The 17,555-nt window shown below is 39.2% G+C and overlaps 1 protein-coding gene across 1 annotated transcript in view; it reads left to right on the top strand.

Moving 5' to 3' along the window:
* kcnh5b (potassium voltage-gated channel, subfamily H (eag-related), member 5b) overlaps positions 1 to 17,555 on the top strand; it is a 110,384-nt gene that overhangs the window by 6,045 nt on the left and 86,784 nt on the right. The window contains 4 exon segments of the mRNA XM_054613376.1: positions 1,007 to 1,130; positions 5,116 to 5,222; positions 8,849 to 8,977; positions 16,320 to 16,435. Of these exon segments, the coding sequence (XP_054469351.1) occupies positions 1,007 to 1,130; positions 5,116 to 5,222; positions 8,849 to 8,977; positions 16,320 to 16,435 (476 nt within the window).

Below are 17,555 nucleotides of genomic sequence, written 5' to 3'. Positions count from 1 at the left end.
TTGTATATCAACGTTAAATACCCTTCTGATTGTTTTTGAGGCGAGAAACCAGCTGTATAGATATAGATGTATTAAAGCTACACAGTAGGACGACGCTTTAAGAGAAGGCTCATTTGAACTACTTTTAGAAAGTCTTTGGTTGCTATAATCTGTCTCTCTCTCCACACTGATTGAATTATTCCAAAGTTAAAGACGTTTTGGTCTAAAACTCCATCTGTGTTTTTTATTTTTAACCTTGTTACACCAGAAACAAAGCCAAAGGATGGACTGCACAGACGGAGATGAATTAATCATTAACTAAACTAAACTATAAAATGACCAGATTTAGTTTTAATGCGACCTGCGTTGAACGATTAAATCAAATCTGGGATTAGTAAAAAGTCAGTTTAATGATTTAAATCAAAATGGAATATTAGTTTAAAATGTAAAGATAAATGAGACCCATATGTTTAATTGACTGTTTTATTCCATCACTGCACCGTTGACTCCTCGCTCCTCTTAACTTGCTGATGGGGGATGCAAGTGATCAACTACTGCTTCATTAGCAAAATGCATTTTTGCAATCAGCCAGTCTGAAAACAAACCGTATCCAGTCTGTTGCTGGCCACGTCGTGGCTCAAAAACGTACATCCATAGAAAAGTTTGTTGAAAGTTTACAAGCTGAACTATATATTTCTTTCTTGGACAGAGATGCAAATAACACAATATGATCTTGTATAGAATATGATGCATTGCTTTAATATAAAGTAGCCAACAGGATATGAATGCAGCACAAACATCAGATATAATAGTAAAACATTTTACTAATAAATCAATACTTTAACTATATTTTGCTGATAATACTCACATAGTTCTACTTTGGTAAGGTTTTGAACTCCTCTGCCTGGACCAGCATCTTTATACAATCTTCTCCAGAGGATGAGAAGCTTTGCAGCCTTTTTATCTGTGTTTCATGTTTGATGGTGACCTGCTCTCTCTCTCTCTCTCTGTCCTGTCCGTCCGTCAGAAACCAGCTTCCTCCTGGGAAACGCCCAGATCGTGGAGTGGCCTGTAGTTTACAGCAATGACGGATTCTGCAAGCTGTCTGGCTTCCACAGGGCTGAGGTCATGCAGAAGAGCAGCACATGCAGGTAAAACTATTTACATTCTGGTCATATTTTGTATTTATTGCTGAACAATTAAGGCATCATAAATGTGCACAATTAGTCGTGTTTAATGTCAGATCAAAGCATTCTTAGGTACAGTGTGGTAATGGACCGATAATGACTCTCCAGTCTTGTTTCTTTATTATAATTACACTCGCAGCATTACTAAATATGCAATCATTTCATGTGCATCCACGTCCTGAATCTATGATAAGCATGTCTTCTCTAACCCCTGGGTTTATGCTTTTGTAATGGTTTAAATGTTTCATTTGAAGCAGAACTAATAAAAACCAACATATTTTTTTTTACGGCAGCTTCTTTATGCCTTAAAATCACAGCAAAGTAGCCAGATCCTTTCTTAAAGTGCTGCAGAAATCCTGCAGAAATCACTGAATATATCTTTTTTATTCAGTTCCATCTATTATTTAAGTCTGTCTGAGAGAGAGAGAGAGAAAAGATCACGAAGTGACAATCTTTTGTACCGTTCTGCTTCTGTCCCTCTGTTGTTATCATTGAAAACCTCTCGGTGTTGCTCTGGAGAGCTGTTTACATGATACGAACTAAGTTTAGTGCCTCATCACTACTCTTATATCAGGCAGGGAAGGTGTGGAGCTCAGCAGAGTCACACTGTACCAAAATAAATAAATAAATAAAGGTATCTGGCACTTTCTGCAAAAGAGAGGAGAGAGAGAGAGAGAGAGAAAATCAGCTCCACGAGAGTCGGAAATGAATCTAATTTCGTGCTGCCAGGAGAGCTCTGCCTGCTGGAGGACGGCGTCCTGCTCGCTTGTCAGTCGGGACGTTTTTCAAATTTGACTCCAAAGGGCGACTCGTCTCCTCCGGCGCCTCTCAGATCTGACCGGGGGGGTGACGGCCTGACGGCCTTGAATGTAGCCGGAGGCATGAAAAGGCTAAGTGAGAACAGGGGCACTGAGGTTTATCTGTCCGGCCCCCTGCTACTCCGAGGGCTGAGGAGGACACCGAGACCGACAGAGAGGACGGAGGAGAGCTCAAACTTACAGGATGCTGCCAAAGTGACGAAAGACGGATACAATTATGAACTTTATTTATACAGTAGTTTTCAAAACACAGGCTACAAAGTGCCTTGCAAGATAGAAATGGCAGATCAACAATGCTAAAGACTATTTCAAATTGTCTTAAAGTTCAAAGTTGAGCAAAGAAGCAACGTATGAAGCGACTGCTATAAAAAGGTGGTTCCCAAATTGGGGGAATTTGCATTCTCTCTCCTGTCCACCAGGGGGCGACTCCTCTGGTTGTATAGAAGTCTATGAGAAAATGACTCTACTTCTCTCTTGATTTATTCCCTCAGTAAACATTGTAAACATGAGTTTATGGTCTCAATCTCTAGTTTCAAGTCTTCTTCAATACAGCATGATGTTCATTTAGTAAATGATGCTCCATTTAGAGTCAAACAGACCATAAAGCAGGGGATGCTTTAGGGCGGGGCTACACACTGATTGACAGGTCCACACCAGAGACGTATACGGCGTCTCTACGTCACTCCTCCTCACTCCATATATGGTCACTTCTGTTTAGTGGTTAAAAAAACAACAACATGGCGACGTTCGTTGGCCAAGATGACGATGGAGAAATGGCCAAACTCCAATGGGTAGACTACTTTGCGGGTAAAGTCAATGCTGACTATTAATTTCATACGAGACACAAACGGCGGTCTCCTGGGTGAAAGTCCTTTGTTCAACACAGTAGAGGACTTTATAGCTATACTCTATACTATACTAGTTATTCACTTTATTAAACAACGTAGCTTTCATAATGGTAGCTCTATATACTACTTGACTTTATTTAAGAGTGATTATCAAATACGCTGACATTCATCTTATCTGTGGTTTGCAGAAACTTACAATCTGAACATTTTTTCCTGGTGACTTGTCCGATGTTTGTTGTGCTTCCTGTCTTGACACAGGTCATTTTGATCTCAATGAGTCTTTTTACTCTCGTTTAAAAAAAGATGAAATAAAATGAGTAACAAGGTGAATCTGAGGGCTGTATATGAGATGAATAATGTGAAAGGAAAATAAAAACCCCCCATTATTTTTCTTTAATCACGGTCAATAATTTCATGTTTTTGTTTTGTTTTTGGTACTCAAATCAATGTGAAAAGTTATGAAGGAAACTCAGTCTTTGTTGGAACAGCTAACTAACTCGTATCTAACTTGAGACTGCTGACTCTGTTTAAAGGCTGCAGGCTGCAGCTGTGATTCATTAAAGATGAGCCCCTCTTGTATGCTTAGAGTCCCAAAATCCCCAGATTCCATTGAAATTACTGTTAATATTTTTATATTGAAATGTGGAAGTTCAAGCAGGACGACATTATCATTTTGTTTCTATCAACCCTCCGCGGCTCCCTCGGGTTTCCTGTAAGCTGGAGGATATTTAAGCTATCTTACTCGTTTCCTCTCTGCTGCTGTTGCAGTCTGTGCTGCTATAAATCAATCCAATAATTAACAGCGTTAAAGTCTCCTTATTGAGTAAAGCATCCGCACTCCTCTTCATTGGTAGTGTCTTTGCGGATTGACTAAACTAAATCCACAATTGACAATTTGAGTCTGTAGAGTTCTCCTAAATTCACTAAAGTTACCATTAGATAATGCCTCATTTGCATATTTCAACAAATACAAACAATACACAAAATGATTGTCTTAATGTCAGTAATCAACTGGTGAAGTTTCATGTTGATATCTATTAGTTATTATTTTTACTCTATTCACCTGTAGAGTCTTCAACATGTATGTAATTTAACTAAACATTTCTTTAAAGGACGTTTTCTCTAAATGAGTTTTTTCTCAGACTCTGATCCATAAATCTCCACTTCAGTAGCTCTTACATACACCAAACTTTACAGCTTCATTCCTCTCTATATTCTGAAGGTTTCTACAGAGGGGTCTGTTCATATGTCATTCATAACCTGATTTATACAACATTTATTCCTAAAAACATGGATGTCTGTTGAAATTTTCAGATTTTTTGATTCTTGTTCATATATCATTCATAGTCTGATTAATACAACATTTGATAACTTAAAACATGGAGAAAATATTTTTTTGGATTCTTGCTATCTAGATTTATGCAAATATGTAATTAAGACAAATCCTAATTTGCATTTTAAAACGTATACTAAAAGAAGGAAATACTTACATTTTTACCCTTTTCACCTTTAGTGTCTCCACTTAAAAGCCAATAAGAGTGGCATAAAGTAATTCATTTTGTATCTGGATTATGGGGAACCCTTGAAGTAGGAGGAACATTTTCGGAGATCAGATGCGACCGTTCTGATTCCTCATCCATTTTTAAAAAACACCCATGTGAGCTACATACACATGATTACATTAGCAGAAAGAATATCCCTAATAATGACACCAGTTTAGGCTTTCCCAGATGATCCCTGCTGATGAAACTATTCTATAAATGTGTGTGTGTGTGTGTGTGTGTGTGTGTGTGTGTGTGTGTGTGTGTGTGTGTGTGTGTGTGTGTGTGTGTGTGTGTGTGTGTGTGTGTGTGTGTGTGTGTGTGTGTGTGTGTGTGTGTGTGTGTGTGTGTGTGTGTGTGTGTGTGTGTGTGTGTGTGTGTGTGTGTGTGTGTGTGAAGACACTGCGGCTTTTGGGAAAGAAAGTAATCACTCAGACTAATTATATTAGCGCAGATTAAAATGTCTTCAGCCCTTTAAGGAATAATTACAACCATGCCAGGAAACGCAGGCAGCACCAATCAGAAAACCATCCCACAATCCTTCACTGTGAGCAGAATTTATGCTGCTGCTGCATTAATTTCTATAAACTCTATAAAAACCGAACATAAAACTTAATGGACACTTTTTATGGTATGATAACAGATAGACATTGCTGTTAAACACGTGATATACTGTAACACACGGGGGAAAGGCCAAACAAATCAACTCAGTATTGATCGCTGCTGTTTCCTCTTTTTCTAGTTTTATGTACGGAGAGCTGACGGACAAGAAGAGCATCGACAAAGTCCGACAGACGTTCGACAACTATGAGTCCAACTGCTTCGAAATCCTGCTGTACAGAAAGAACCGTGAGTGCTCACTTTCTTCATTTACTTGACACTTGTTAAATGCATTTATGTTACAAAAGAATCACTTGTAAGATTATAAACTACATTTCTGAAGCATTACAGTTTAAACCAACATGGTCAAGCACAAGAGATTGTCTTCTTTCAGATTAGTGGTGAGAAAAACATACAATATACATATTTAGGTGTTTGTTATACTACTTTGTCTGTTTGCGTCTCTGTAGATTTCCAATAAATTCAACAAAAGTTACCATTAGATAATGCATTATTTGCATATTCAAACATAACATTTCAGAAAACTTGTAATATAAAAAATAACTGTCTTAAAATTAGCAATAAAGTGGGAAAGTTTCATGGTGATATCTATTTGTCCTTTTTTTTTTTTTTTTTTTACCCTATGTCAAAAAATCTACTCAAAATTATCTTTTTTCTTTCTTTTTTCCAACCAACAGTCTAAAACCTGAAAATTGTGTGTGTGTGTGTATATATATATATATATATATATATATATATATATATATATACACACACACACAATTTTCAAGGAATTAAAACACAAAAGCACCAAATCATCACTTCTGAGAAGCTCGAACCAGCAGATGGTCGGCGTGTTTGCTCGCTGAATTACGGAAACAATTATCAATCATTGTCATTTATCATTTTCAGCAATTAGGCCCCATTTATCTGAGCTATAATGGCTTTAATAACACAGATTGAAGTTTGAAAGTGAAAAATTACGTTTAAGGAGAACACAATGTCGTAAAAAGTGACGGCAAGCGTTGACAAATCGTCCGTATGTGATGAGTTTGGAGAAAGAACGTGTTGAGAAGAGACATATTTAACCAAATAGCTAGTTTCAATCTGCTGTTGCTGATAAATGCTTGTATTAACTATTCTCCTGTTTCTACAGTATTATTTTCAGCAAGCCTCTAGTTATTACTTGATGAACTCTTTTCATAAATTAATTTATGTTTTTTTTAACTTTCAATCTCAAGTGAATTTTGAACATTTTGGTGCTTTTATGTTCAGATTTAGCTTCTTCATTGTTTTAGTAAAATACAAAGAAGGCTGACAAAAATTGTCCAAAATGTTCCTGATTCCTAAGAGGGGTCACTTAGCAACCCACTTACTTCAACCCAAACCACAACCTTTCCTAATCCAACCAAGTAGTTTTGTTTGGATTCAGAATGTAAACCAGGTTTTGAAGTTGATACATTACGCTAAAGGGTTCCTGACACGCTGGTAACGAGAACGGGTTAAGAAGAGATATATTTAGCCAAATAGATCATTTCTATCTATGGTTTCTGAGAAATGCTTTTATTAACTTGTGTCTACATTATTAATTTAAGTAAGCAAGTTAATTTATGGCCTGTAGAACTCTACTCATTAATTCATGTTTTCTTCTTTTCTTTATCTCAAGTTAATTAACATTTGTCTGCTTTTCATGTTCATATTCTGCTACTTCAGTTTTTTCGAAAAATACAAAGTGGGCAGACCATAATAGTCCTAAATGTTCCTGTCGCCCAACACACAACACAACGCACTTAACTATCAAACGTAACTTAACTTAGCTAACCAACATACTTATCTAAACCCAAACCACCACCTTTTCCTAAATCTGACCAGGTAGTTCTGTTTGAATTGAATCACTTGGTGAACTCTATTCATGATTTCTTGTTCCTTTTGAACTTTCAATCTCAAGTTATTTACATTTTCTTGCTCTTATGTTCCGATTTTGCCCCATGATTTATTATTCTTTGTCATTGTCGTATTTAATTGTACCTTCTCTGGAGAGGACTTTGAGCCCCTGGTTCAAACTGTGTTTTTTACTGTTCATACTTGTTTGAGTTATTTAAACCACTGCTTATATTATATGTCGGATTATGGATGGATGGAGGTCGGGTAAAACCTTTTTATGGGAAAAATATTTAATGAATTTTAATGCAAATTATGTCAAAAATGCAGATGAAGTGTAACTCCAACAGGCCAAGAAGGTAGAGCAATAGGTTCTCCTGTCCGGTGTGGTGGAGCAGCAGCAGAGTGAGCAGTAAGTCGTGGATCAGCAGCGTTGTGGAGGAGCACAATGCACAAAGAGGGCAGACAAAAATAGTCCTAAATGTTCCCGTCTCCCAAGAGAGATCACCTACGAGTGCAAAATGCGAGGCGTGTGAGGGAGGTAAAAAAAAGAAAATATCAATATTAAAACGTCTCAAATTTGCTGACAAATCAGGAAAAGCGGGGCTCTTATGGAGGCTGAATATAAATGAGACTTGTTTCCACAGAAATGATCATTTAAGTTTGTGCAACTTTGAGTTTAACTTCTCTTGAAAGTGAATGAGGAGGTAATAAAGTAAAAAAAAAAAAACTCAGCTGGTTTCGAGGTTCTTGTGTGCAGGAAGAACAGCGAGTTCCCTAAAAGAGATGACCTTAACATTAAGGTTGTTAAAAGCATTTCTGTTTTAAACATCAGTGGTGTTCATGGACAGTGAGGAGAGCAGAAGGATCAGATCGTTCTTTATGAAGGTTAGTGGGGACGTCGGAACGGAACGGCTCATTGTTCATTATGTTCTCAAAATGTCACCTAACAGTTCATTAAACAGGATTCTTTATAAATAGGATCCTTAAGCTTTGTCACCATTTCAAACTACATAGTAATTCTAAGATAATTTAGTATGCAAAGTGTGCTTATGCTGGCAAAGTGACAAAAAAAATATACTCATAAATGCTATTGTTAATCAATGCAATGCACAAAGGACACAGAGGAGCTTTTACTAAGAGAATAATCCAAACTAATTGCAGATTGTGGTTAGATTGCTACAGGAAAGTTTCAGAAACAATGGCTGCTTGTTCCAGATATTCTGCAAAAAAATGAGAAAAAATGAGGGTAACAATTAAATGACAACAATGTCAAATGTTTTGTATAATAAAATATTTTTTGGGGCAAAATATTGTACGAAAAAATGAATTTTCTTCAAATGTTCTTTCTTCTTCAATCCTTCTCCTTTTCTCCTCCAATGAAATTTGGAATCTTTTTATCGAAACCTAGTTTTTAATGTTATTTTTCTTCCATTTTTCTTCTCCACAATTACCAGCATTGAGCTCAGCCTTGTTAAATCAGTTTTGCTTGATTAAACAGAGGTCTAGTCAGCCGTAATTGAAAGCACCTGTGTGGGTGTGCAGGGCTTTTATGAAGTTTAATCCGCAGTGACATCTGTCAGTGCACATGTTGTTTCATTAGTACTAAATGGTAAAGTGCATTGATTTCTTTCTGTACCATTACCTCCAAAAAAGTACATTATAAAAATGAGGTATATAAGATAAAATAAGATAATCCTTTATTAGTCCCACAGCGGGGGAATCTGCAGGATTACAGCAGCAGAGAGGACAGTGCAAACAAGAGACATAAGTAAAAGAACTAAACAAGATCAAAACAAGTATTATAAATAAGTAAAGACACACAGTAAATAATATAAGTAAAAACTTTAAAAATCCACAATAACTAAAATAGTATATAAACAGACAGAATAATCTGAGTATGTACTTAACTATCAAACGAACTATAAAACAAAACATGTTCACAGACCTAATGAGGAGGACACACCGCTAAGACTCCTCTGATGTCTCCACAGGGAGTCCAGTGTGGTTCTACATGCAAGTGGCTCCCATCAGGAACGAGAACGACAAAGTGGTTCTGTTCCTCTGCACCTTTAAGGACATCACTCTCTTCAAGCAGCCAATCGAAGATGAAACCACCAAAGGTGAGTGTTTCCCTGCTTTGACTCAACAACAAACTCCCTCTCTGTTTATCTAAAGCCTATTTTAGCTGTTTCTATTATTAGATGATTGACAGTCTAATTTAAAAAGAAGAGACATTTGAAGAATAATGTTCATCCAGACATCTACTAAAAAACTCGCTGTTCAGAGAACATGATGTTCAGCTCAGAGTACCGAGCCTCCAGAGAAGATGATGCCTCTGTTTTATTATTCAGTACATAGTTAAGAGTTAAAGGAGAGACGGGGGGATGACATGTGACAACATTTTGTGAGTGGAAACCAAATGAGGACATGTCTGGACAACCCAGTAATATCATTCTGATGGGACATGTAATTACGTTCCTCCTCCGTCAACTTCTTCTTGTTCTTCCTCTCTCGTCATCTTCCTCCCAACATGTTGGGGTTTTCTAGAAATAGCTTAACAACTAGTGGATGGATGCTGTAAAATTTGGTGCAGAAATTCTTGTTATAGTCGAGATGATTTGCAGAAACACTCTTCATCTTCACTGTGTCAAAATGATCAATCTGTCCAACACTTAACCTGCAGAACTTCAGCTGTACTCTGTGTTTACTGCTAACATGCTAAACCATGATTGTGAACATGGTAAACATTACACATGTTAGCATTGTCATTGTGAACATGCTAACATACTGAAAGCACAGCTGTGTTTGGTATCTTTTTCTTCCCTTCTACGCTCTTCTCTCTCGTCTTGTCTTCTACATCTTCTCTTTTCTCCACTTGTTGTTGTCCTCTTCTTCCTTCCTCTTGCTACCCATCCTTGTTCCTCCTCTTTCTCCCCCTTCTTCCTCTTCTGTTCTTTTTCTTCAGCTGAGAAGTCTCAGAACATTTCTGCTTGCTGCAAATCGTTTTTTCTTTCTGCGGCTGGATGAAGAAAAGAGCGAGTCTAGTCTTGTTTCCTTTGCGATGCTGTAAATTCTCGAGCTGTCAGGTTGAGTTTGAGGAGGTTGGGACGCTGTCAGGAAACACGGGAGATGTAGGGTGGCGGTGTTGTCCTCTGTGCCCTGACTGATGCACAGTGTCAGCTTCCTGCCCTGGGAGTCGTCCTCGGCCTCCCTGAGCGGGTGTGTTTGCCCTTTGACAAGGATCCCTCCCCCTCCCCCTTTTCAATCTACACACATGTTAACACGCATGCAAACATGCAGCGAGACCTTCTAGGAGTTGTCTTGTGACTTGCTTATTCACTCATCATGTGCTCAGCGACACGTGAATAACATGGGTTGAACGTGCAATTAGAACTTGAGTAGAATTAATATTGTCACATCCGTGTTTTAAAGTCTGTGCTTGTTGGCTGTTGCTTCTGCTGATGATGTGACAAACTTCAGATTTAGTTCTGTAATTATCTGTAATTTGAAAGAAAAACAAAGCAAAAAACCAGAGGTCTGCCAGTTCAGGGAAGGTGGCCACTTCTGTCTGAAGGGTCTTAAAGCTGCATTCTCTCTCCTGTCCAGCAGGGGGCGACTCCTCTGGTTGTATAGAAGTCTATGAGAAAATGACTCTACTTCTCTCTTGATTTATTCCCTCAGTAAACATTGTAAACATGAGTTTATGGTCTCAATCTCTAGTTTCAAGTCTTCTTCAATACAGCATGATGTTCATTTAGTAAATGATGCTCCATTTAGAGTCAAACAGACCATAAAGCAGGGGATGCTTTAGGGCGGGGCTACACACTGATTGACAGGCCTCTACAAAGGCATAACTCCTCCTCAGTCCAAATATGGTAACTTCAGTTCACTGGTTTTAAAAAACAAGATTGCGATGGCAATAATGCTGAAATCGAGGCTTCAAAACCTTAGTCCGCAAACCAATCAGTGACCTAATAACAACTTTGTCTACTCAGACCCACAGTTAAGTCAAATTATCACTCCTTAAATATCTTGAAAATCCACCTACATAAGCCTACTTTTTGTGGTCAGTTTAAAAGGTCAACAGTTGGTTAGAGCTGTTTCAGTTCCCAGTGTGGCTTCTGTTTCCTTTTATTGTGAGAATCTCACATTTTGAAATGACATGGTGTTGGAAATGAAAGTTGACTGCACTATAATACAGATGGCTTTTTATTGCAGTCATGTATCAGTAATGGAGAGACCTCTTAAAACAAAAAACACGTTGGAAACAAGGCTGCACTTTGCCGTTGGGGGTTTGACTTACAAGCTTGCAGCCAGACTGAAAGCCCAGTTGTATGTCGGTACAGTACGGCTTGTTGGAGGCCGGGGTGAGGATGCAGCGTCGGCCTGCTGAGGTCACAGAGCGGCTCGGTTATTAGAGGTGGGGGGGGGGCCGTCGGCTTCGTCTCCGGCTGCTCCGGCGGCTCCGGCTCGCCACAACGGGTCAGCATCAGCTGAGCGGGAAAGAGAGAGATCTGCTAAAGATCCTCCGCTTGAAAACACCCTGCTCGTGCCCCCGTTCTGGCTAAAATTACCCCATCATGTTATCAAATTTAAAATACATTTATTTTATATTTATATTTATTTGTATTGTGGCAGATGCATTTATTTGAGTCATCTTCCTCCAGTTCCAGGATTTAACATCTGCCTTTTCAATGACTTCAGAACATTCTGGGTTGAATACAGTTCCCTGTGGGCGTGGCCTCTGGTTGTGGTTCTTAAAGCAGAGCAGGTCCAGTAAACAGGGAAAGCATCATCAGTGAAGGAGAAAAGTGAGAGAAGAAAGAGGAGCAAAGATAAACAAGTGGCTGAATTAAAAAACGGTTACAACGATAACATTAACATTTTTATTTATTAGTATCTTCCAAACTCACAAATTTCCCTCAGAGGGATTTACAATCTGGACAGCATCAGACATCCTCTGTCCGTGGACGTGCATTGGAAACTTCACTGTTTGCTTTGTCAGCACCTTTATTGTAAAAGCTTCACAGATGGCGGTTGTTTCAGCCTCGGGCGAGACGTCGTATCAGGATGAAGAGTGAGGAGACGAGAACACGGAGCCTCAGGCGTTAGAAACATTCTCTCTGATCAGATCGAAGACTTTACTAGTTGGACGTTGTTCAAAGCCCTTAATATTCACCTTAAAATGACTGAAGGCTGTTGTAGCCTTCATGGTTATTATATATTCTTGCTATGTATTTTTTGCCTATAAATAGTTGAATATCGTCAAATATTTAGTCAAAATAAGGAAATCACAATCTGCTTAACCACCCAACAAATACTCTTCAATAGTAGCTAAAGCCATGATAACACTGAAATAAAAATAAAAGACTATTATCTCATATTGTAAGTAAAACAAAAGGTGAATGCATCAGTTTTGTTTGAGAAAGACAACACTCTTATCTCTCAGAAACAAACATATAATTAACATTTTGCATGCTGTCTTAATGCATCCGGACCTCAGAGGTTTTTTCAAACGTCTGTGGCCATGTGATAACCTCACTGACATACTGAACTCTCCTCCTCCAGCTGTTCTCTAACATCCAAGCCTGAATAGTGAGCACACCTCCATCCTAAAAGAGCACAAAACCCTACACTACTACATGTTCAAGACAGATGTTGAATGATAGTTTTTGCAGTGCATGTGTTTGATCATGTGTCCTACATGAGGACAAACCACTCTGAGTTCAGTGTAACTGCTGATCCAAATCTCATTTCAGGATTCACTGTGGTGCGTGCAGCAGTTCTGCTCCGTGTTATTTTTAGCCTGCTTCCGTTGTGCTCCAGTCTGAGAAGTCGAGCATTCTTGAGGTGGAACCGTAGCAGCAGCAGCAGCAGCATTACTATTAACCGTGAAGGGGAAAAAGACCTCTTATTCACTTGTCCTGCAGTTTCCCTTCATGCTCAGCGTGGCTCTTTGTCCTCGTGTGTCTCTGGATGAGACCCGTCACTACGTATTCACATGAACGCCACCAAGACAAATTCCTCCATTTTACGTCCTGATGAAAGTGGTTCTGGGTTTGCTTTTGCTATTATTTTTTTTCAAACACATTAGGTTATGGTACTCTATACTGCATGCACACAATATAGTGAATTATGCATCCTCTGCTACTGTATAGGCAGCGTAGAAAAAGCACTTAAGACCCTTTGCTTTATTAAATGGGGTAATACCATGATGGAAAAACTACGGCGGTGGCAAATAAAAGTCCTGCAGTCCAACTTTCTGCTTCAGTGAAAGTAAACAAGCATCAGCAGTTAACATGTGTGACTTTACAGTGAAGAGACGGCACTGCTTTATTATATATGAATAAATAAAAGTTGATTTATAAGCACAGGGGTTTTACAGCTGGTCTTTCTTTGTCACGTACAACTGGTGGCAAATGTCAGATAACTTTAGATGTCACTCAGTCAGCTTATTGGTTTCTCTACTTTTTTTTACCATGATGGACATAATAAATGTTCAATGATTGAGTAAACAAGGTGGGCTATAAAGACTTTTTTGTTCTAGTTTTATAGATCTAAAGGCCCCCAAGACACTACTTCCATTACATTACAAAAGTTAGCAAAAACATTGTGCTGTATACATGTGTCCAACACATGATATCAGATATACATTTGACAAATGAATCATGCATTGATGTTGAGCATTTAACAAATAACTGTCAAATCTTGTATGAACTGTAGTCATATCGAACAGATGTCCTGCAGATATAACCATGAACATGTTAACTCAAGGATCATGATTTAAATAAAGGTCAGTAGAATGTAAAATTCATTTCATTCTTGACCTTCTTTAAATCCTCCTCTGGGACTGAAAGCAGATCTTATGACTTTTTAAAGGGTTGGTTCAGATTCACCAAAGTCACGACACAACACAAACAAACCAACTGGTGGAGGCAGGTCCTCTCCACAACCTTTCCACCATATTGAAAGGTTCTATCTTAACAAAAGGTTCCACCGGGAACAAAAAAGGGAATCACATAAAAGAAGACGTATAGTTAGCCACACAGAAGCCACTACAGCGAGGTTCTCCTGGTAGTGGTGTGGTTGGGACTCGTTGTTGTTCGTCCTGTATGTGGGTCTCAGTTCAGTGTTGTTTGGCTTCTTTCACAGCGCTGCACACGGGAGTAACGCTTGAAATGAAAGCGGGGCTGTTCAGCAGGCGGCTGGAGGCCCGAGGGTTAAAAGCTCTTTCAAAGTCCGCTCTTTATCCGTAATGGTCCCTTCAGAGGGACGGTCGATCCCGTCACTACTGTATGTGCTGCTCTGCTTCTCTTTGCCCTTTCAAACATCTGATTTTATTTTTAGAGCATCTGTTCTCGGTGTGGCCAAAAAAACAGGCTGGTAATATTTAGATAGACCGAAAATATACTGATTTTAAATATGATAATGATACTCGAACAAGAGCTTTGGATGAAAACACATTGGACAGGAAGAGAAACAAAAACACAAAGTATTTTCCTCACAATGCTTGCTATGCATTTTTACACTGCATTTATAATAAGCTTTATGTAAATAGCAGTTTTCAAAAAACAATATGATTAAATGCTTATCAACCACCGAGACAAGAGTATATTAATCACAATGATATAAAAGGTCATAAACAAGTTAAAGTTACAAGAAGAAATTTTAAACTAAAGGCAGAAAGTAAAAGTACAGTAAGTTTGCTCAAGATTGCAACATTAAGACCTTTATTTTAACGTATCTCTTTAAGGCTTTTAGGCTTCTCATCTCTAGACTCTATCAGCTAGTTAATATTTGTATTTGATCATTTGTTTAATAATGAGATAGATGACAACTTTGTTGAAAACGACTGGTGGAATGATGAGTCTTTCTGTTCATAAACTTCATTTTGCTCGTCATTTTCAAGACTCATATGTTTTTGCATGTTTTTTAGGACTCTTAAAATCACATTCCCATATAATGAAACTGCATTGTCTCCTGCATTATGCTAGCAGATAACATATTTTCTTCCGGATTACATTTGTTGTATCACAAATACATTTCTAATCAAAGGCCACATGAGGCTGTGTAGTGAAGAGGTTTGGGGTGGATGGACCAGTCAAACAAACACACGACTTTCACCCAGGAGACGGCTGTTCGTCTCCACATTCATGTTGACTTGTTTAACGAAACGTTAAATGTTTGACAGTTTGTTAAATGTTTAATGTTACGTACAGAACTTATCAGATTTAAAATAAAACCTTGTCAATGGTGGAAAAATGTGTTCATGCTCACTTTAGCTGTTTTTTGTCTTTGTCAAAAAAAGAGCAGATTCACAAAATGGATCATGGAAACGCCTTTACCGAATTAACTGTGATGAAGCCAAACATTTAACTCACGTGTTCTCTGCAAAGCATGAAACAGGACCAATGCTCGCTGACATTAAAAAACTATTTAAATTTTCCCAATTGAAACTAATTCTGGAAGAAGTCTCTCAATTTCTCTCTTGGAGCTTGTTAGACGGCCATCCCACTTCATCTGTTTACAGTTCACAACCTCTTCTTTTCCTCCTTCTCTGTTTACAGCCTATAGGGTGAGTTTATTTACTCCAAACCCGTTGATGGAAACGTGGCTTATTAGCATCACTTTGCAACATTCAAAAGCTTAAATTCTGAAGACATTTGAATGGAAACACAGCTAGTGCTCACATTTTTTCTTCTTGTAAATCTCCACCAGGAGCAGGATGGGAATTAATCTCAAAAGGATTCTAGACTTGCAAATGGTGAACCTGCAAGATCCCCAGTCTCTGCGAAAAATCGTCTTTTCTCTGTGACCTTTAACAAATTGTCTTTAACTCTGAGAGGATGTCAGACATGTCAAAGTCTTATTAAAGTCTTCTAGTATGTGGTAGGCATTATATGAAGCCGTGTTCCCAGAGAAACGTACTAATGAGCCCAGATGACCAGCTCCCAGACGGTCCTTCCTCAAACACTCCACACAGCAGTCGGATACTTTAAAACGTACCTACAGACGGTAGCGTTTCCCTCCCTCAGCTTTCATCTTCACAAACATGCTCAATGTATAGGTCTCGTGGTATCGATCCCCCGAAGGAGAAATTCTCCTTCATCTCCTGCTTCCACGCAAAGGTCAGAGCACATCGGACAGCTGCAGAGCAGAAACCCTGCAGCTGGTGGAGATTCAGTTGTGTTCAAGGACACTTTGTGCAGGGCGGGTGTTTGCCATGAAAGCAGGGCTTGTGCTGCGTTTACATTGTTTCAGCTTTATTGTAAATATGAACTACCAAGTGGGGAAAAAAGCCCTCCAGTGGCAAGTACAAGTGGGAGCTGTGGGAATATTTAGTAAACTCCAGTGTGTCCCCATTGGATTGGGGCGCTGTATTAGTTTGTGTGCAGCTCATTCTTCTTAAAAACCAGTTTTGTTGATGAATGTGTTGCTGTTTTTAATGTCTCGTTTCTGCAGGATGGACCAAGTTTGCGCGGCTGACGCGGGCGCTCACCAACAACCGCAACCAGCTGCCCAAGCTGGCTCCCATAGACAAACCTGAGGTCAGCCATAAACCGTCCCGACTGGCGGAGGTGAGCACAAGCAGACTCGCACATACACCGTGCATGCTCACGCTGCTTCACCTCATTCTGTACATGATACCAGAGTCACCATAGAAACCAAGTCTTTCTGCTTCAAGCCCAAGTTCCCAGCTTTCTCTCCCTGGTGGAACTTGAAACACGCCCCTGTGGCAGCTCTCTGTGCTCTTAACATTATTTCTGCACAAATAAATCCTCACGTAAAACATTAAGTACCTCATTCAAACCGTTCTCCCAACGCCGCACACCGATAGACACGTGCATTGATAGACGGAGCATATTGTACTTTGTCACACAACCACGCCCTCGACACATCCATCCTTTACCCCGCCTTCCTCCACTTCCTCTCACACGCCAACTTCCCCGAAGCTGCAGCTTTTTTTTACAAAGCGAGCGCTGTGCTTTCTCTTCCCCGGAGCGCTGTGCTCCCGTGGACTGCGGGCCTCATTAATATTTCATGTTAGTTGGGGAGATGGAAGCACGGTGCTGTGGGCACTCTGAATGATTGTGACTGCTGCTGGAAATCTAGAAAATGGATTTTGGTGTTGGGGAGAAGAAGACTGCTCATGTTTTTTTCCCGCCGGTTTTATTAATGAAGGTTTGAGTTTGAGGGTGTGTCGCCTTTTTAATCAGAATTAGTTTGAGTTTCATCTCTGCTGAGCACATGAAGCAGGAGGGTTGCTTCCAGGGTGCTTTAAAGGTGATTAGGGCAGAGGGGAGGAGGAATGAGAGGAGAGGAGGTGAAAGAGAGGACGGAATGTCAAAGGAGGAGAGATGCAAAATGTGAGAGGGAAAAATCAAATAGGCAAAGAGAGTTAGGAGGAAGGAAAGAGGAAGTAATGAATGAAGTAAGGATGCAAAGAAGGAGGCAAACATGGAAGGGAGGGGAACGGAAGGAGAGAAGGAAACGGTAAACCCATGACAAGCATGTGGTTTGAAAAGAAGTGGGTTGTTTAATGAAAGATGCACTCTATTAGTAAGAGAGGAAAGAGGAAGTAATCAATGAGAGACTACAAATCAGAGAAGGATATCTGTTTTTCTATTTTGGTGATATCTTTCTTTTCAGTTTTGACCATTCATTTTTTTTTTCATCCACTTTACCGACATCTTAAAT

The sequence above is a fragment of the Anoplopoma fimbria genome, chromosome 15, assembly GCF_027596085.1.
Source record: "Anoplopoma fimbria isolate UVic2021 breed Golden Eagle Sablefish chromosome 15, Afim_UVic_2022, whole genome shotgun sequence".
Taxonomy (NCBI): domain Eukaryota; kingdom Metazoa; phylum Chordata; class Actinopteri; order Perciformes; family Anoplopomatidae; genus Anoplopoma; species Anoplopoma fimbria.
Note: the sequence above shows the minus strand (reverse complement) of the source record. Positions and strands in the feature narration are given on the sequence as shown.